Source organism: Trichosurus vulpecula, chromosome 3 (assembly GCF_011100635.1).
Source record: "Trichosurus vulpecula isolate mTriVul1 chromosome 3, mTriVul1.pri, whole genome shotgun sequence".
Lineage (NCBI taxonomy): Eukaryota > Metazoa > Chordata > Mammalia > Diprotodontia > Phalangeridae > Trichosurus > Trichosurus vulpecula.
In genome coordinates, this window is record NC_050575.1 from 83,224,085 (window position 1) to 83,245,549 (window position 21,465).

General features: G+C 39.4%; 1 protein-coding gene across 1 annotated transcript in view; it reads left to right on the plus strand.

Annotated features, from left to right (window-relative positions):
• The window catches only part of DOCK2 (dedicator of cytokinesis 2), a 513,031-nt gene that overhangs the window by 437,213 nt on the left and 54,353 nt on the right, over nucleotides 1–21,465 (plus strand). Inside the window, exons 31-33 of the mRNA XM_036749404.1 lie at nucleotides 2,706–2,806; nucleotides 2,894–2,952; nucleotides 12,364–12,512. Of these exons, the coding sequence (XP_036605299.1) occupies nucleotides 2,706–2,806; nucleotides 2,894–2,952; nucleotides 12,364–12,512 (309 nt within the window). The remainder of the gene's footprint in view (nucleotides 1–2,705; nucleotides 2,807–2,893; nucleotides 2,953–12,363; nucleotides 12,513–21,465) is intronic.

Sequence of the window (21,465 nt, forward strand, 5' to 3'; positions counted from 1 at the left end):
CTCTGAATGCAGATGGAAGCATACCTTTTTCTCTTACTTTACTTTTTTCATTTTTTTTCCTTTTGATCTGTTTCTTCCTTCACAAGTGTGATTAATATGGAAATATGGTTTACATGATAGCACATGTATAACCAATACCAAATTTCCTACCACTTTAGGAAGAGGTGAGGGGAGGGAGGGAGGGAGAGAAAAAAAATTTGGAACTCAAAATCTTGCAAAAAAGATGAATGTTAAAAATTACCTTGACATATAATTGGGAAAAAATAAATTTAAAAAACTAAAAAAATAGACATATAGACCACATATGCTTTCAAGCATGTAAACTACTTTTGAGGGCAACAGTGCTTATTTTTAAAATTTATTATATTTTTAATTTATAGAATAAAACAAGCATTTCCCTAACATAGTATAATAAAAAGGATGATTGCATGTGAAACTGAAAATCTACTATGTATAACTTACTATTCCTTTTAAGTATACGACAAAGTTATCATGTAAATTCATTTTTTTCCTTTTTTTCTTTCCTCTCCCTTCTCCAACCCTAGAGATAGCCAGCATTAGACACAAATAGGTATATATAAATGCACATACACATACTCACACACATATACACATATATGTAAAATTATTCTATATACACTTCTATTTATCAGTTCTTTCTCTGGATGCAGATAGTTTGTTTCTTCAAATGTCCTTTATACAATGCTAGATCACTGTATATAAAAACAGTGGTACCTCCTCAATCACCCTTACCAAGAAACAATGTGGTAAAGTAGGTAGATTCCTGGACTTGGAGTCTGGAAGACCTGGGTTCAAATTCTGCCACAGATTCTTACCGGGGGGGGATCCTGGACCAGTCATTTAACCTCACTCTGCCTCAGTTTCCTCTCATGTAAAATAAAAGCATTGTGCTCAATGATCTCTAAAGTCTCTTTTAGCTTTAAATATATAATACTATAACTTACCCCAAGGCTGTTTGGCCAGGTGCCTAGACTCTGTTCTAAGGAGGGAATAAACAGTATATGCCAAACTCCTTTGTTTAGAATTCTTTTTTTTTTTTCTCCTTTATTTATTTTTAGTTTACCACACACGGTTCTACATAGTTTTGAGTTCCAGTTTTTCTCCCCTCCCTCCCCCCTCCCTCCCCAAGACGGCATGAAGTCTCATATAACTGTCATGTATAACTTCGCATTGAATTAATTTATGCTCTAGTCAAGTCGTGGAGAAGAATTTTGACCAATGGAATGAATCATGAGAAAGAAGAAACAGAACCAAAAAAAAAAAAACAAAAAAAAAACAAAAACCCCAAAACCAAAAACAAAAGAGAAGCAGAAAAGGCAAGCATGTAGTGTGCCTCAGTCTGTATTCAAACTTCGCAGAATTCTTAAATGCCCTTTAGAAGTGACCCCCAATAATGCTCCATCTCCCATCTCTGTGCCTTTGTTCAGGCCATCTTCCAAGTATGGAATCCACCCCATTCTCACCTCTGCCTCTCAGAATTTCTAGTTTCCATCAAAACTTAATTCAAACATCACCCGTTTGAGGAAACCTTTCCTGATCTCAGCCCCTTCCTCCAGATACATGTACATGTATATAATAAAATTGCCTCACATTTATTTTATACATGCTTTTATATATGCATGAATTATAGGATCTTTAAGTTAGAGGCAGCAGGGACCCTAGAGGTGATCTCGTCCAATCCTTTCCTCACTTTACAGATGAAGAAAATGAGTCATTTCAAAGTTAAACGATTTGCCCAAGGTCACATAGTAGTGTCAGAGGTGGGATTACAAACCCAAATCTTCTGAATCCAGAGCCAATGCTTTTTCTACTATACCATGCTATCTCCCATGTTGTCTACCCTGATAGAATATAAGCTTCCTTAGGGCAGAGACTATTTCATTTTTTTTTCTTTGTATCTTGGCATAGTGCCTGGCATTAACACAGAGCCACAGTCTCTGGCTCTTAGTGTACTTGCTTCCTTCAACTCTCAGTTCAAGTCCCACTTTCTGCAGGAGGCCTTTCTCATCTCTCCCACCTTCCCCTCTGAGAATATGCCCAAACTACTCTGTATGTATCTTGTGTGTACCTAGTTATTTGCATGTTGTCTCCCCCATTAGATTGGGAGCTCTTTGAGGGCAGGGACTGTTTTTTTTTTTTACCTTTCTTTGCATCCCCAGTGCATAGCGCAGTGCCTGCACATAGTAAATGTTTAATAAATGCTCTTTGACTGATAGCTTGATTAATTTGTTGATCATTTGATGGATCCATGGAATGTCTGCCCCTCTAGAAGAAAAATGCCCAGTATAGAGCAAATCCCATTACAACAAATACCATGCCATTGAAAAGTCTATTACCGGGAATTCTGTAGAGGGATTTCTTGTTCAGGTATGGGTTAGGCTCAGATTGCTTCTGAAGTTCCTTCTAACTCTCTCATTCTGTAATTCTTCTCACTTATCTTTTTGCCTTGTTACAAGTGAGAACCTAGGTCAGTGCATACAAAAACCCCATTCCATTGCCACCACGTTAGCCTCAATACTAATTTCCGGGTAGAAGCTGCTTGGAAGATTGCATAATGCACAATTATGCTAGCTGTGCTGGTATCTTCTGCCATCTTCATAAATTATTCACCATTACCCAGAGTTTAATATGACTTCCCATTTTCAGTCCCACACCATGACTGTTTCCTACTATTTAATTTACAGCTGTGGAACAACTATTTTCATCTGGCAGTGGCTTTTATCACCCAGGATTCCCTGCAGCTGGAGCAGTTCTCTCATGCCAAGTACAATAAGATCCTGAATAAGTAAGTTGACTTTCAGATTTACTAAATATGATATTTTATTTAATTCCCAGAGATTGTCAATAACATTGATGTTTTCCCTCTTCCCAGATATGGTGACATGAGGCGGTTAATTGGCTTTGCCATCCGTGATATGTGGTACAAGCTTGGTGAGTAAACACGCACGTTGAGATAAACACATCTGCAGATGCCAAACTCCTCCTTGAAGACCATCTGTTATGCAAGAGATGGGGGTTTCAGTGTTGGGAGCTAGAAATAACCGTTTATTACTGTAAGCGCAGTGCTCTTAATAAAAGCCTGATTGTACAGTGAATGAAAGAGGGAGGGATGCACAGCTGTGGAACAGCTCCAGGATTCAGCCCTGAAGGGTTACACAAAGTTGGGAATAAGGGGAAGAGGACAAGGCTGTCGTCCTTTCACAAAATAGAGTGTGTGGGCAACCGGCACCCAAGTTATCTGTACAGATTGGCAGTTTGTTTTTCAGATGTGTTGTAGACTTGCCCAGTATCACAACCTTTAAAATTCAAGGAGAGGGCTCTATAGACATGAAGAAGCCCCTTTTTGTTATGATTGAGCTTGCGAGCTTATCCTAGGATCTCTGCCTTAATCAGGGACAGGATTTACCTGTATGCTTTTGACTTCTTTCTGGCTGAGAGCCCAGGACTGCTCCTGCACAGCAAAGAGTTGAAGAAGGAACAGAGAGCAAAAGCATTCTGCCCTGGGATGAGAGGTCAGACCTACTCAGAATGTCACTCTTGTTGACTCTGGATCATGGCCACCAGCTTATACCTAGAGTGCCTACTCTTTCCTGTCTTAAGAGACTTTTCTGGAATTGACCTCCCTAGACCCTTCTTGTCTCCTGATTACTTCTATCTAGGGCCATAACTGGAGTTGGGCAGCAAGGACTTTGCCCCAGAGTGCCAAAATTAAGAAGTACTTACCCACTTTTGATTTATCGGATAGAAACAATTGAACTTAGCACCTGATGAGCAAGAATAATTAATTAAAATGGAATGCTACCAGGTGTCAGTGCTTCCTCTTCCCGACCTGCTGTGTCTATCCTCTAGATGAGTCCAGCCCCACTCTATTCCCTCCTAATCAAATTGCCTGCTCAGCAGTGGCAGCATAGTGTCACAGTATCTCTTGAGAAGCATCATAGTACAAAGAACAAGTACACTGGTATCTGAAGCTCTAGAGCCTGTGGTTAAATCATGATTTTTTCATGACCTATATGACCTTGGGCAAGTCACTAAAAAAAATCTCTCTGTGCTACAGTTTCTTTCAGGTACATTCTAACTCTAGATCTATGATCTTAAAATACTCTTCCTCTCCTCAATGGCTTTTGGGTCCTGAGGTCTGAGGTCTTTCTATGAGGACTCTAAATTATCAGTTGAAGTTTTCTTAAAAAGTTGTTTTGATGGCTTCCCCAGATTCCAAAATTGCTTCCTATGACTCTAGTTCTACCTCATTTCCACCCACAGCCTGTTATGTAAGAACTTAATTCTCCTGTACTAGCCCTTTATCATAAAAAGAGGTACAGGGGAGAATTCTTCCCAAAAATACCCTAGATAGGGAATTCCCTTATTGAAACATAAGCCTTCAGAAAGCCTGTCTATACAGGTTTATGCCATCCCAACTTCATTGAACCATTGGGAAAATTGGGATCTACATTGTTTTGTTTTATGTTGTTTTTCATCTATTTCTGTATCTTGCTGCTTCCCATATGCTGTCCTTTGTAGTTGTTCTGTACACAAAAGATTTTATATAACTATAATGGTTTTTGGCAGGTTTTCCTTTAATTTTGGTTATGTGGATGGGTATAAAAAGATATTAACTTCAACCTGTTGGGTATTTATGAATATCTGTAAGGACAGTTTGTTAAATTAGGATATAAGAAGTAAAATTAATCTTAGCTGAATCCTGGTGCAAAAAAAGGTCTAAATGAAACTTAGCTATTTATGTGAGAAGTAGCTTTGGTACGATGGAAAAAGCACTGGATTTGGAGTCAGTACTAGGGCAGAAATCCTGCCTCTGGCACCAATTATTTATGGGATATTGGGCAAGTCATGGAGCATCCCTAGGTTTCAGCTTCTTATTCAATAAAATGAAGAGATTGGACTAGATGGCCAATATAGTCCTTTCCAACACCAGAGCAATGATGCTATGATTGGCATGTGGTTAGTTTCCTGGGCGGGGAGGGGTGGGGTGGAAGAGAAGGGAGGGAGTTTGTATGATCCAGGACACAGCCCTCTCTGTTGCCCTTCCACACCCACTCCCCATCTTTTTTACCATCTATGTTGATGAGAGAGGAATGGGAGCTAGCCTTTATGGGAATCCATCCTATAAAGCCGGAGCTCCACCCCAACACATTCATCCAGGAATGCCATTTATTCTCTAAGGTGATGTGCTAATCGGGCATTCTTGTTCTCATCAGTTGGACTGTGGATGGATACTGCCTGCTTGCCTGTTTCTACCTGTGTTACTTGACCTTTCTAAACTTGCTCCTTGGTTTCCTAGACCTTCTGTGTCTATTAGAAGCATCTTGCTAAATAGATGCATGGAACACCAAATGCAACAGAGGTTAGGAAATCTTTAGCTTTTAGAGATCATGCTGAATTACCTTAGTAGGAGTGGTTTTTGCAAAATTTCCGTGAGTTGAAACCTCAGTGTTTACCTGGTTCAATCCCCTCATTAGACTGTACACTTCTTGAGAGCAGAGATTATCTTTTCCTTTTCTCTGTATCCCCAGCACTTGACACTATGGCAGGCATATAATAGGTGCATAATAAATGCTTGTTAACTGACTGCCTATAGATTTGGCAACAGTGACTTAGAGTGACCCATCCATGGTTATGCTTCTTAATGCCTCCACTACCACCTAGGAGTACCTGATTTCCCTACATTTCTTTTCACCTAAATCTATAGGGATTCTATCAGCAAACACTTTGAAAATACCCTAAATTCTGCCCATTAAATTTTACCATATGACTGAAACAAGTAATAGATGAATCTAATGAACAAATTCAAAATTGGGCTCTAGAGAAGCTTCTGGAACACAGGACATACTTCCCACTCACATGTCTAAACTTATTCCTGGAGCACTCAGTACTGCCACCATTACAAAGGGCTGTGTGACTTGAGATGGGTTTTTATCTTGACAGGATATTGGCACTTCAACTTTAAAAGCTTTTCCCCAACATAATGTTTCTGTCCCTAATGAGATTCAGTCCCACTGAATCAAAAAGAGCCCCCCCCCCCCATCCTTTCCTTCACTTTCCTTTAAATATTGCAGCAGGTATATTATCTGAAGAGCTTTCCTTTGCCAGATTTGCCTGTATTCCATTAACCCTAAGCATCTTTTTATCCAGAGTACATACAATTGCATGGGCATGTATTTACATGTATATAAATTTTGCATCTACTGAATGCTTCAGTCTCATTTGGATGTAAATTAAGACAATTACATTTCAGACAGTCACTAGGGATATTAAAATCACATGCTGGTTAAAGGATCGTCATCTCTTTCTGTCTGCCTTTTCCCCTATTTCCAGAACTTTTCTTCAGCAGATTGTTAGGGAAAACAAGTCAGAGGTATCACAGAAAGCCCAGGCCTCTGTCATTTGCCCTTGTTCTTTTGGACCATATTAAATAAAGCCTTGAGTTTTCTGAAGACTTATCATATTCACTATTTTCCTATTACTGTACCGTAAAGCTCACTGAATATCTAACCTTTTCTCATTTACAATCTAGTCATTCATTCACTTGAATTTGAATTTTAAAACCCTACTATGGTTTGATAAAGACCTAAGTTATCCTGATGGACTGTGGGAAAAAATAGAGATTAGTAATTATTATGAACCACACAAAAAGAAAGATTTTCTTCCTAAGCCCTGGTGAAGATTTGAGCCTGAAGTGGAATCAAAATGTAGCCAAGAAGAAGCTGATAGCTTCAAAAAGAGTTCTTATCCTTCACTTGACTCTCTCTATTCGACTCTCACAGGCTGAAGACATTATTAGAGTAGCATCCATAATTTAGTCATCTAACACTTGTATCTTGCCAATTTTTTTTTAATTCTGAGAATTTGTTTTAGAATTCAGTTTAATTTGAACTTTATAATCTCAAGAATCACCTTAGTTCCTCTCTGTTCATATTCTCAGTTTTCATCCGAAAATACTTCTTCAGGCAGCAAGCAGTAGCCTTTACCCCCCACCCACGCCCCAACCCCCCATCAAAGAGAAAAACAATCCTGCCCACACAAAGTCTCTGGATGCTCAGTTTACTTAGAGAAAGGTTGTGGAAGCTGCCTGTGTGACACGTGCCAGCTGCCAACTAAGAAGCACGTGAAGCAGACTACCTGCTGGGCTGAGGACTGAACCAAAAAGGCAGGAGGGGCTGTGTCCCAGTAGGGAGGGTTTCTATTAGATGACTAAGGCTTGAGGAGGAGAACCTTGAGGCAAAGCTGCTCCGACGATGCTACAGATCAGTGGGATTAACCAAGATGCTACTGAAGGAGGCCCAGAAGCAATTGGTTAAAATATAGATTGTGTCCCAATGTCTCCTCACTCCTAGCATGGCCTCCCCACCCTGCTCCAGAGTTGTTGCTTTTAATTCCCTTATACTTCTTTTTGTGTCTTTTTCCTGACAGCAATTTACTTAATGTCCAATGTCTAGTGAACGCAGCTATGGATCAGCATAGGATGCCAACCTCAGGAGTCCTCTGGTCCACCCCTCTCTTAATCTTGAACCCCCTTCCCCTGACTTCCACTATCTAAACTCAGCTTCTTGCAATACAGAGTTGTCCACAACTAAAGCTTGTGCAGAAGATGGAAGAAGACAAGTTGAGCCCCAAATGCTGGTGCTCAAAACAATGTTGGCATGGCTGCTATGTTTAATAAATCAGATTGGGAAGAGTATCTTTTGTGTGAGTTCAAACTCATTTGCATACCTAGTTTCTTGACTCTTACTTCCTCTTGTAAAGACCTCAGCCATTCCTCCTGCCTCCATGTTACCTGATGGTAATCAACCTTTTGGCTTTGTCTGATCCCCTTCTGTTCACTGCACCATCATCAAAGGGTGCATCGACATTTAGGGAGAGGAAAGGGCATTGACTGCATTTAGAAGACTTGGGTTCAAATCTCAACTCTGAGGATTTCTACCTATGTGATCTTGGGCATGTCTCTTAACATCCCTGGGCTTCAGTTTCCTCATATGTAAAATAAGAGGGTTGGACTAAATGGCCTCAAAAGGCCCTTCCACCTTCGGATGGATGATGTAGGAGCACTTTAGATAGCCCTGCCCAGGCCAGGTTGTCCTTTTGGAATTACAGCATTGCCAATGGTACATGATGGGCACTCTTAGTCTCAGCGTTGCTGGCCTAATCACAAACAGCACATCTCGACCTGCCTGAAAAATGATCATTTGGCCTCTGTTTAAAGACCTAAAGTATATATTCTCAGGCAATATCTTATAGGGAATAGATGGTTTGGACTTGAGTCAGGAAGATGCATGTTAAGATCCCACTTGTGGCACTTATTAGTTAGTCGGGCGATCGTGAGCAAGGCACTTAACTTTGTTGAGCATCATTTTCGTCATCTGTAAAATGCAGATAATGAGGCTTGTTGTATCTACCTCAGTATCTGCACTCAAACATGGTTGTGGGGAGTCTCAATCAGGCAAGGTATCCAAGGTACTATATAATTATCACTTCTTCTGTTGATAATCCTTCACACTTAAATGTTAATTATATTAAATTAATCTTACAAATAAGTAAGAGGAGAGAAGCTTGTCCTCTCTACCCTTCTACCTTTCTCTGTGATTGATATATTTATACCAAAATTACTTCCCAAGAGAAATAGCATCTCCATCGAGAACGAGTTGATTCAATTTAATTCATCAGACTTTTTCTTAAATTAAGCACTTACTATGTGCAAGTTACTTTTAGATTCCTCAGGCAAAAGAAACATTCAGTCTGAGAGAGAGGTGTATTGGTTTGGAATGCAAGCCACTTACTGATAAGAAGAAGACCAGAGTTCAGATCTGGCCTCAGACACCTTTAAGCCGGATGACCCTGGGCACATCACTTATCCTAGATCATGATTGTGAGCTGCTTGAGGGCAGAGATTGTCTTTGCCTTTTTTGTATCCCTAGCACTTAGCTCAATGCCTAGTGCACAGTATGCACTAAATAAATATTTATCTGTTGATTCACTTAATCTCTGTTTGCCTCAGTTTCCTCAACTGTAAGATGGGCATAATAATAGCATCTACCTTCCAGGGTAGTGCTGAGGATCAAATGAGATAATATTTGTAAGGTGCTAAGCACAGGCTGACGCATAGTAGGTGCTTTATAAACGCTAAGCTATTATTATATGAATCCCTATTGAATGTAATCCTATTAGATTTAGCCCATTTTTTTAGCCTGTCAAGATCCCTTTGGATCCTCACTCTGTCCTCCAGTCTCTTGGCTATCCCTTCCAGGTTGTCATAACTGTACATTTGATGAACATGCTGTCAATCAATTGACAAGCACTTACTTAGCACCTACTGCATGCCAGACTGCTAGGTGCTAGGGATATAAATACAAAGAATGAAATACACCCAAATCTTGAGAAGCTTCCATACTACTGGGGAAGACCACAAGCAGTTTTGTGTGTGTGTATACACACACACACACATACACACGTATACATATAGACACACATAGGCACACATGTATGTATTATGTATGCATGTATTATATGTGTATGTATATGCAGAATTTTAAATATGGAGATAATAAATATAAATAAGAACAGAATAATTTGGGAAGGAAGATAAATGGGGACATCAGAAGGGACTTTATGACATTTATGTCTTATCCAAGTCATTGGAAAAAACGTATTCAACAAGCACTGGGATAATTAGTAATGATAATTAGGGTGGGACTTTTTTTACTGTTTCCTGTTTTGGTGCACTGAGGTAATTAAGTACCGTTGATGAGTCTGGCCTTCGTTTCTTTGATTAAATAGGGAGTCTTTGATGACCTATTTCACATAGGTTTTGAGTCTCATGGTTGTGATGCCCTTTGACCCTGAACAAGGTATATAAACTCAGAGGTTAACATTTTGTTTGGGGCTCTCACTCACTAGAAGAATGTCATGTGAGTTGACCAGAGGAGACTCCGGGTAGCGGCTGGAGCCCCACCAGCTTTGAAAACCCAGATATTGGTGCCTCTCTCTCTGGTAACTATGTAATTCTTTGGTCAGACATCTAGAGGCCTGTCTGTTGATAACTATGTGTGTTTGCCCTGTTTATATTGTCTCTGTAATTTCTGTTTGTATTTGCTCTGAAGTTCAGGGTTCTGGCTTTTCCTCCTGAACTAAGTGAATGATATATATATATATATATATATATATATATATATATGCATATATATATATATATATGTTTGATTAAAATAGATTATTAACCCATTAAAGTTGCTTTCCTTAGAAAAGCAGATCAAAGAATCTGTGATAGCAGCCTTCCTGTGTGCTGGTGTTGTTGCTCTTCCACCTCCACAGCAGCTGCTAGCAACATTGTTGTTACACAAGCACAAATCCCTGGCATGCAGTAGGTGCTAAGTAAATGCTTGTCAGTTGATTAATTGATTGATGGCATGGTCATCAAATATACAGTTATACCAACCTGGAAGTATGGATAAGCAAGAGAATGGATGACAGAATGAGGATCCAAAGAGATCTCGACAGGCTAGAATTAGGTTAAATCTAATAAGATGACAATCAATAGGGATTAATATAGTAATAGCTAGCATTTATATCATACCTACTATATTCCAGTAGAGACCTTTGGCCATGCTGATACTGAACCATTAACATATACTATTTAGGTATTCTAGATAGTTCTGTATCTATCTAATTGTATTATAGTTTCATGCATTTTCCCATCTTTTTCATAAGAACAGTATAAAGTATTATATCAGTTGCTTGTCTAAAATCTACGTAAACTCTCTCCGCAGTATTTCCTTCATCTTCCATATTAGTAACCTTGACAAAAGGAATGAAGATGAGTCTAGAATGACCTAATCATTATTATCCTGTTGGCTCTTTGTAAATACTTCTTCCTCTTCTAGATGTTTGCCAGCTATCTCTTTCCTTAATGATTCATTTTAGAATTTTCCCAGAAATTAAAGTCATACCTATTGGCCAATAGTTCACAGACTTAATTCTTTCACCCTTTTTGAAAACTGGGACATCTGACTTCCTCTAGCTCTCTGTGGTACTTTTCCCATTTTTCACAATCTTTCAAAGGATACTAATAGTGGCTCAAAAATCATACCTGCCAATCCTTTCACTGCTGAAGTCAATAGATCATATGGGGCAAGTGAGTTGAATTCATCAGGGGTACCTCGGTGGTACAGTGGATAGAGTGGTGGATTTGGAATCAGAAAGACCTGAGTTCAAATCCTGCCATAGTTGTTTGCTAGCTATGTGACCTTGGCAAGTTATCTCTCTTAATTTCCATTATTTCATCTGTAAGAGGGAATAACAGTAGTACCTACCTCACCGTCAAATGAAATGACATAAGTAAAATGCTTTATAAAATGTGATGTACAACATAAATGATAGTTGTTACTGGTTCCCTACTTTTTTTGGTTATTCATTCCCTGTTAGCCAGTTTCCTTCCAATTCTGCCCTCATGGGGCCAAAACGAACAAGTCTAATCCATCTTCCACGTGACTTTAAATGCTTCAACACAGCTCTAGTGTTCCCCCGAGTCTTCTTTTCTTCAGTCTGAATATCCTTAGCTCTTTGCATTGATCCTCACATGATATGGACTCGAGACCCTTCATAAACCTGGCTGTCCTTCTTTGGACATGTACTAGAGTTATTCTCCTTTGCAAAGAAAGGAAAAAGCTCCTTCCACTAGTGTGCAAAGCAGAGCACAACTCATCTCTGCCTAGTAGGTAAGACCTAGTAAATTGCCTGCAGCAGAGTTTAAGTGACTTGCCCCCGGTCACATAGCTAGAAAGCTTCAGAGTAAAATTTGACAGCAGGTATTTCCAATTCTCAATCCTACCCTCTATCCACCATGCAACTCTGCTTCTCAATTTTGTCATCTAAAGAAAAAAATGGACCTTGCCCTCACCAATCAGAGATGCATGATTTTTCCTGACGTTTATAATAGGGAGCATTAGGTATGTCATTCTTTGCCTAGGGTGCCAGTGAAGTCAAATAGAATGTTTCTGCATCAGTTACACTTACCAGCATCTTCCCTATTAGCATATGAATAACAATTTTACTGCTGAATTTTTGAAATGTGCATTTTTTTCTTTGTAATGCAGCTCTACAATTTGCATGGCTCTTTTTCCCAATGCAAAATCTTCCTTATAATGCAAAGGCACAACTCCGAGTTTCCTTGTGCGTAAACTATACTAATATGCTCTATTTTTCATTTGGTTCAAGGATGACTAATTGCACATCATCTATCTTGTTTATTTCCATTCCCTCTATTCTCTCCCGTGCCATGTTTGAGGGGGCCTCGTTTAAATTTACCATGCATATACACCTCTTCTCTTTCAGGGCAGAACAAAATCTGTTTTATTCCTGGGATGGTTGGACCAATTCTAGAAATGACACTCATTCCTGAAGTTGAACTCCGGAAAGCCACAATCCCAATTTTCTTTGACATGATGCTGTGTGAATATCAGAGGTGTGGAGATTTCAAAAAGGTAATAAAAGAAGCAGAAAATGAATGTGGCATTGGATGTTGCATCCCTAATCTCTAACCCATCCCTCTTAGTGATTGTCTGACCCTGTCTGCAATGAACTTCAGCTGTGGTCAGAGGGGGCCATTTATGACTATGTTCAAGGAGGGAAAAACTGGCAGATGGAATCTACCACACTCTCTCACTTGAAGCTAAGATTAAAATGCACTTTATTTCTACCAATCTCTTTGGTTCCCTTCCTAATAATATCCTTAAGTTGTGTTTATAGAGGATTTTCCCCCTTCTGTGCTTGGTTTATCCTTTAACTCCTGGGACAAAGACACAGATAGATATAGATGACACAGATATGCAGACATCTATATCTGTAGGTAGGGGCAGCTAGATGGTTTAGTAGAGAGAGCACTGGGCCTGGACTCAAGAAGACTTGAGTTCAAATCCAGTCTCAAACATTTACTAGTTGTTTGACCTCTATTTGCCTACGAAGCAGCCAGGTGGCTCAGTGGGTAGCATGCTGGGCCTGGAGTCAGGAATACCTGAGTTCAAATGTGGTCTCAGACACTTACTAGCTGTGTGACCCTGGGAAAGTCACTTAATCTTTGTTTGCCTTAAGTTACTGGAGGAGGAAATGGCAAGCGATTCCAGTATTGTTACCAAGAAAACTCCATGGACAGTATGACCTATAGGGTCATGAAGATTTGGATATGACTGAAAGACAAATATCCATAGATATAGATAAAGATATGTGTATATATGCACATGAATATATATGTGTGTGTGTGTGTGTGTGTGTGTGTGTGTATCTATCCAAGATGCCTGTCATCAGTTAGACTGGCTATATATTCAAGGAACCGCACAAACTGAGTTAGAAGAGATTCCTAATTGGAGAGATCTCTAACTTTGTCATGTGGTGACAGATGTATGGACTAAAATTTGTGCCCAGCACAGAAGGAAAAAAAAAACATCACATATCAAACTCAAGGGTCATTACTCATATGAGGTTTTTGTTTTTGTTGCCATTTTTTAAGTGAAAAGTCAGCAATATTTGAGTAATGAAACCTATTTCTTATGCCCAGTCATCCAGAAGTGTTAAGAAGTCCCCACCCCCACCCATCAAATTTTAGACAATCACTTCCTCTTTTCTGATAACTATAATATGTGTCAGTCTTACCTAGTGCTTCAGAAGAAAGTCTGCTGAATAATGACTGAGCTGGTCTTATTCCCTGATCTCACCTGTGGGGTTAGAAATGTAACAAGTCTTGTATCTGAAGATGACGCCACAACAGTGGCAGATTGGAAGTGTTCTTTGATATTTTCCTTTCTGGCCATGGGGCTAGAGTTTTCACTTAGCTGTCACATGTTCTTACCTACTCCCCATTGGGATACTGTTGTGAGAAACCTGACCTAGTTTAGGGATATGGTCTCATACCTGTGATCTTGACATCATTAGCACCATCCTCTAACCAAATGAGCTGATTCATCATATGGAAAATTTCGAGCGTGCAGATTGGCTTCATTTTATTCCTAGAGTGCTTCACAGCCTCTTTCAGTGGAGACAAGGCAAAAAAAGAATGTTGACATAGACTCATAGACTCACCCAACTTCACAGTGGGAAAGATCATGTGGTCCAGCCTGCTCTTTTTATAAATGAGAAAATGGGCCCCAGAAAGAAAGCAACCTATCCCAGATCACAAAGTTCAGGAGTGCCAGAGCTAGGACTTGAACCTAGTTCAATTCAAGAAACATTTATGAAGTACATATTGTTTGTAAGACATAATGGATAAAACGCTGGACTTGAAGTCAAGAATAGACTAATTAAAATTCTGCCTCTGACATTTACTAGCTGTGCTTCAATTAATTTCTTTGAGCCTCAGGCAATTCTAAGACTTATCTACTAAGTTATAGACATTTGAGTCAATGGAGAGCATCCTCATACCAATGAAATAAGAATGTGGTGTCTTATTATGTGCAGGGGACTGTGCTAGATGCTATGGAGAGGAAGAAAAGGGAACAAGCATTTATTAGATGCCTACTATGTGCCAGACACTGGATAAGCACTTTATAAATATTACTTCATTTGATCCTCACTCAGCCCTGTGAAGTAGGTATTAATACTGTTCCCATTTTACAGCTGAGGAAACTGAGGCAGACAGAGATTAAGTAATTTACCCAAGGTCACACAGCTAATAAGTATCTGAGCCCAGATTTGACCTAAGTCTTCTTGACCCCAGGCCTAGCACTCTAGCCATGGCACCACTTAGCTGGCTTCCTACGAATATGGTGATGAAAAAAAGGATATGGTTCCTTATCTTGCATTATAGAGAATATAACTTTTGAGGGTGTTTCCTAAGTATGAGGAACTCCCACATATAAAAAGTGCCTTCACCAATTCAGATCAATAACCTCTCTGTAATGTGTAATTTTAAAGAGTTGTTTACAGGAGTAAGAGATTGTGTTTTGCCCATAGTCTCATAGCTAGTATGTGTCAGAAGCAGGGCTTATGTTCATGTCTTCCTGAGTCTGACACTGATTCTCTGTCTACTAAATAATGCTGCCTATCAATATATAGTAGAAAATATTACATATATGCAAATAAGTATAATACAATACAGAATAGGATATGGACAAAGGAGAGCCAAGCAAAGTGCTATGAGAAATTTAAGGAGACAAAGGGGAAGAGGATCAGGGAAGTCTTTATGGAGAAGGTAACATGAGAATTTGACTTTGAAGGAAGGGATTAGGGGACTGAACTATATGCAGGAATTAGGGGAGATTGAGAGCCTAACCCAGACATGGGAATGACATACGCAAAGACATAGAGACAGTAGAGGGCAGGCTGATTGGATGGAACATAGAATATGTGAAGAGTGGATTAAAAGAAACAAGATTGCTGATTATTACTATAATTACTGTCATTAACTTGTGAACTTGATCAAGTTACCTAACGTCTCTGGGCCTCAGTTTCCTCATCCATGAGACTAGAGAGTTAAACTAAATGACTTCTATGGTTCCTTCTAACTCCAAATATATGACCCTATGGTCATATTGCAGTATGGCCTCTGGGTTCCTATTCTTAATCCCAACTTGAACTCTCAGACTTGGTCCCCAGAGAGTGGCTGACCACTTCTATTGAGATTGGGTTCTAGCAGTAATCCTGAGGTGTCGAGGTATCTCATACTGTTGATCATCTCCCCATCTGGTGTGCCAAGATCATGTTCATTGCTTCCGTGACACTGTCTATCCATCACATCCTCTGCCATCCCCTTTTCCTTTTGCCTTCAATCTTTCCCCACATCAGGGCCTTTCAAATGAGCCCTGTCTTCTCATTATTTGGCCAAAGTATTTACATTTTAGCTTCAATATTTGACCTTCCAGTGAATAGTCTGAGTTAATTTCTTTAAGTATTGACTGATTTGATCTTCTTGCTGTCCAAGGAACTCTCAAAAGTTTTCTTTTTCTCACACCGCAATTTGAAAGTATTGATTCTGCAGCACTCAGCTTTCCTTATAATCCAACTCTCACAGCCATACATCGCTACTGGACAAAACAAAAACAAAAAACAAAACTTTGGCTATATTGGTTCTTTGTCAGCAGGGTGATGTCTCTGCTTTTTAGTATTCTGTCCAGATTTGCCATAACTTTTCCTTCCAAGGAGTAAGCATCTTTTAATTCCATGGCTGCAGTCACCATCTGCAATGATCTTTGAGCCCAAGAGTATAAAATCTGATACTGCTTCCATTTCTTCTCCCTATTTGCTAGAAAGTGATGTGACCAGTTGCCAAAAAATTTTGGTGTTAAGCTTCAAGCCAGCTTTTACAATCTTCTCTTTTGAGAGGCTTTTACATTTTTCTTCACTTTCTGCTGTCTGAGTGGTATCATCTGCATGTCTGAGATTGTTAGTATTTCACCCAGCAGCCTTAATTCTGGCTTTTGATTCATCCAACCTGGCATTTCTTATGATGTACTCTGAATAGAAATTAAATAAATAAGGTGACAACATACAGCCTTGTCATACTTTTTTTTTCACTCTTAAGCCAATCACTTGCTCCATGTTCAGTTCCAACTGTTGCTTCTTGATCTGCATACAGATTCCTCAGGAGACAAGTACTCCCATCTTTTTGAGGACTTACCACATTTTATTGTGATCCTCTAGTTAAAGGCTTTAGTGTAGTCAATGAAGCAGAAGTAGATGTCTTTCTTGAGCTCTCTTGCTTTCTCCATAATACAGCGAATGTGGGCAATTTGGTCTCCAGTCCCTCCGACTCTTTGAAAACCATCCTACTTTTCTGGTAATTCTTGGTTCACATATTGCCGAAGCCTATCTTGCAGAATCTTAAGCATAACCTTGCTGGAGTGTGACATGAACACAGTTGTTCCATAATTTGAACACACTTTGGGATTGCCCTTCTTTAGGATTGAGATACAAACTTATCTTTTCCAATCCAGTAGCCACTGATGAGTTTTCCAAATTTGTTAGCATATCACTTGCAGTACTTTAACAGCAATCATCTTTTAGGATTTCAAATAGCTCAGCTGGAATTCTGTCACCTCCAGTAGCCTTATTGTTAGAAATGCTTCCTAAGATCCACCTGACTTCATTCTCCAGGAATGAAGTCCTAGATCAGTAACCACACCACTGTGGTTATCAGTGATGTTAAGATCTTTTTTGTATATTTCTCCTGTATTCTTGCCACCTCTTTTTAATGTCTTCTGCTTCTGTTACTTCCCTAACATTTTGTCTTTTATCATGCCCATTTTTGCATGAAATATTCCTTTGATATCTCTAATTTTCTTGAAGAGATCTCTTGTCTTTCCCATTCTGTTGTTTTTTCTCTTTCTTTGCATTGCTTATTCAGGAAAACCTTCTTATCTCTCCTTCCTATTCTCTGCATTGAGTTGGGTATATCTTTCCCTTTCCTTCTTTTTTCTGCTATTTGTAAAGCCTCATCAGATAGCAATTTTGCTTTCTTGCTCTTCTTTTTCTATAGAATTTTGTTGTTGTTGTTGCTGCCTCCTGTGTAAACCTGTGTCCATAGTTCTTCAGGCACTCTGTCTATCAGACCTAATCCCTTAAATCTATTTATCACCTCTACTTCATATTCCCAATGGATGTTATTTAGGTCATACCTTTACGGTCCAATGGTTTTCCCTACTTTCTTCAATTTAAGTCTGAATTGTGTAATAAGAAGGTTATGATCTGAGCCTTAGTCATCTTTAGGTCTTGTTTTAACTGGATGCATAGATCTTCTCCACCTTTGGTTGCAAAGTATATAATCAATCTGATTTCAATATTGACTGTCTGGTGATGTCTTTATGTAGAGTTACTTTTGGGGTTGTTGAGAAAGAGTGTTTGCTATGACCAGTGAATTATCTTGATTAAATTCTGTTAGCCTCTACCTGCTTCATTTTGTACTTCAAAGCCAAACTTTCCTGTTATTCTGATTATATTTTGATTTCCTAATTTAACATTCCAGTTCCCTATGATGAATGATCTTTCTTTAATGTCTTTTCTAGAAGATGCTCTAGGTCTTCATAGAACTGATTAACTTTGGCCTCTATAGCATCATGATTGAGCATAGACTTGTATTACTGTGATGTTGAATGGTTTGCCTTAGATTCAAATAGATATTCTAACATTTTTGAGATTATACCCCAGTACTGCTTTTCTTATCCTTTTCTGCTCCATTTCTTCTAAGGGATTCTTGCCCATAGTAGTATGTGTGTAGTGATCATCTGAAATAAATTCATCCATTCCCATCCATTTAAGTTCACTGACATTCAAATCTTTCTGTCTCTCCTTTGACCACATCCAGCTACCTTGGTTCATAGATCTTACATTCCATGTTCCTATGCAATATTGATCTTTATAGCATCAGATTTTCCTTTCATCACCAGACATATCCATAGCTGACCTTCCTTTTGGCTTTGGCCCAGCCATTTCATTAGTACTGGAGTTACTTGTAGCTGAGTTAATGAAGTCACTCCTCAGGACTAGGTCATCACCAGGCTTAGCTATGGCTGCTACTGGCTCCAGTGATCTCTGTTACCAATTCCCATTGATGAGGGGACCTCTGATAGCTTTTCCAACCTTTTGAAACTCAAAAAGTCATAACATGGTCTGTTCTGGGTTTTGAATACTCATTTATCAAGGACCTGTTGAGTCATTTTAGTCACTTCTGATTCTTCTTGACCCCATTTGGAGTTTACTTGGCAGAGATACTAGAATGGTTTGCCATTTCTTTCTCCAGCTCATTTTACAGATGAGGAAACTGAGGCAAACAGGGTTAAGTGACTTGCCCAGTGTCACACAACTAGTAAGTATCTGAGGTTGGATTTGAACTCAAGAAGATAAGTCTTCCTAACTCTGGGCCTGCCGCTCTATCTACTTCACCAACTAGCATAAAGACTAAGACTAGGATAGAATAAATGCAAAAGCAGCAGAGATGCCACATGTTCTTGGACACATGGCAGCTGATTGGGGTGGACTCCCAGAAGTTCATAGCAAATAATGATCCTTATTCAAAGCTGGCAGGGAAGAAATGGAGAGATTGTTACTTCAAATGTTTCATAAACACATTCAGTTCTGGCTCAGCCTCTACCGAGCCATTAGTTCTTCTAGCTCTTCAATCAAACGAAAGACTTTTTTATCCTTACATAGTTTCTCATGAACCCTCAGTCATACTTCACTGGAAACTAACCATGCAGAGTGCCACCTGTTGGATTGACAGTAGGCAGAGAATATTGTGCATGCTCTTCATGCATGTTCTAAGGACTGGGCTTTCATTGGATCACAGTGTGATCCAAGTGAAAAGTTGTAATAGTCCCAAATCTGTGGTAGCAGTAAGAACAGAAACAAAGGGGAAAATAGAAGATATAGTTTGGGCATTGAATTGACAGGATTTGGCAGCTATTTGGATATTGTGGGGTGAGTAAGAGGAATACAGAATGACTCCTTGATTTTAATACATAAGACCTAGATTGGTCACGATCTGCGTGACTTTGGATGAATCACATAGCATTCCTAGGTAGGTCTCAGTTTCCACTTTTATGAAATGAATGGGTTGGACTGATTGCTTAAGAACCTTTCTAATGCTGACAGTTTTGATTCATCAGTACCTAATAGAGTGACTAGGAGAATTGTGGTACAATTTATGGAAACAGAGAAGTCAGGAAGGAGGTCTGGTTTGGAGAAAAAGATAATGAATTCGTTTTCATATACTGTGCAAAAAGTTGGGGTTCCAGCTGGGACATTAGAAGGTTATCCAGTGGAAGCCAGCATGTCAAACAAATTACTTGACAGCCTTAGAATACACATCCCAAGCATAACCAAGCACCAGGTGGTTTCTTTGAATATGAGCAGACAGCTCTTTCCTTCAGCCATGTCAACATAGATTTATAGTCTCATTTCTTAAAAAGTATTAGTTTAACTTTGATTTAATTGTTTCTTTTTTTAAAAAAAGAGAGAAAGAAAAATAAATCCTTGTAATAATCCCCCTCCCCCTCTTAGATGCATCTGCCTTTTTAAAAAAATTTATATATCTTTCTTAGATTTCCCTTTCCCTATCATTCACTCTCAACCATCTGTGGACATATTCCAAAACTGCTTTTCTTTTTTTATGGGCTGATCAAATGGGTACCATCTCACTAATTAATGAGGTAAAAGATTTTATGTAAAGCCTCACTTGGGGTTGGATTGGGCCTAGCCCTCTGACTCTTTTAGCCCTAATGAGCAGCCCCTCTCACATTTCCTGAGGAGGAGGAGGAGAAGGGGCAGAGCCTCAGCAAGCTCCAACAGTTTTGAGATCTATAAGTCATTTCTCTTAAAAGCACCAGAATCCCGAGCCATTTCTAGGCTTGGGATCAGGGGCAGGATATAAGATGCCCCTCTATTTAGCACATGACTCTTTGGAAGCTGATAGCCTTGGCCAGCAAAGCACAGTGGATGCTGGGTAACTCCCTCCCACTTCACCATACTAGAACTGGTGCTGAGATAGCTGTTCTATTATACAACCTACTAATGGTTTCACAATAGGGATGGTAAGGGCATGAGGGGTGAAGACTTCCCTGAGACAGGGACCCTGCCATGCCTTCAGCCCTGCTGTGCCTCTTATTCATCCTTTCTTATTGATTCAGCACAAATGAGTGGACTAGACGTGGAGTTAAAAGACCTGAGTTGGCATCCCAGCCCTACCATTTATTTGTCAAATTGTCTAACCTCTGAGTTTCAGTTTTTTCATCTATAAAATGGGAATAATAAATAATGTAGTATGAAACTTACTTCCTAGGGTTTTGTTATGAAGATCAATTAAGATAATGCTATATAAAGTTCTTTGTAAACCTTACTCAAATGCTATATAAATGTAGCTATTATCATCATTAATAATTATGATTATCCTCTTTACAGGGTTTTTGTAGGGTTCAAATGAGATAATAGATATTAAATGGTTTGTAACAGGAAAATGTTCTACAAATGCAAGTGGTTGGTATTATTAGCCCTGCTTTGTAGGATGGTACCACTTGTCCCAGGGACATTGTCTCCCTCTGCAAGTTGGATTTGCCTTGCCTGTCTCCTTCCTTCTAGGACTGGGGAGGGAGGGGACAGGTGGAAACTAAATGTTTTTTGCAATCCCAGCCTGCCATGGTGAAGAGCAGCTCAGGCTGAAATACCAGCTTGAGAGATTTCTGACTGTGACCTTGACTCTCAGCTCCCTAGCAAAGACAGCCTAGGAATGGTTCAGAAGCAGCCAGTCTCTCTCTCTTTCCTCCAGCACCCTGTAATTTCCCCCCTAGGGAATGCATTGTGGCCTCTAGACAGCTGCATATTTACTCCATTCAGAGGGATTGGGGTTGCTCCTTCCCCTCCTTGCTTGGCAAGGAAGGAAACACTTGTTATATGGTGGGAACATTCCAACCTTTTCTCGTGATCTATCCATACATGAGATCCAGGTTTTGTTTTTTT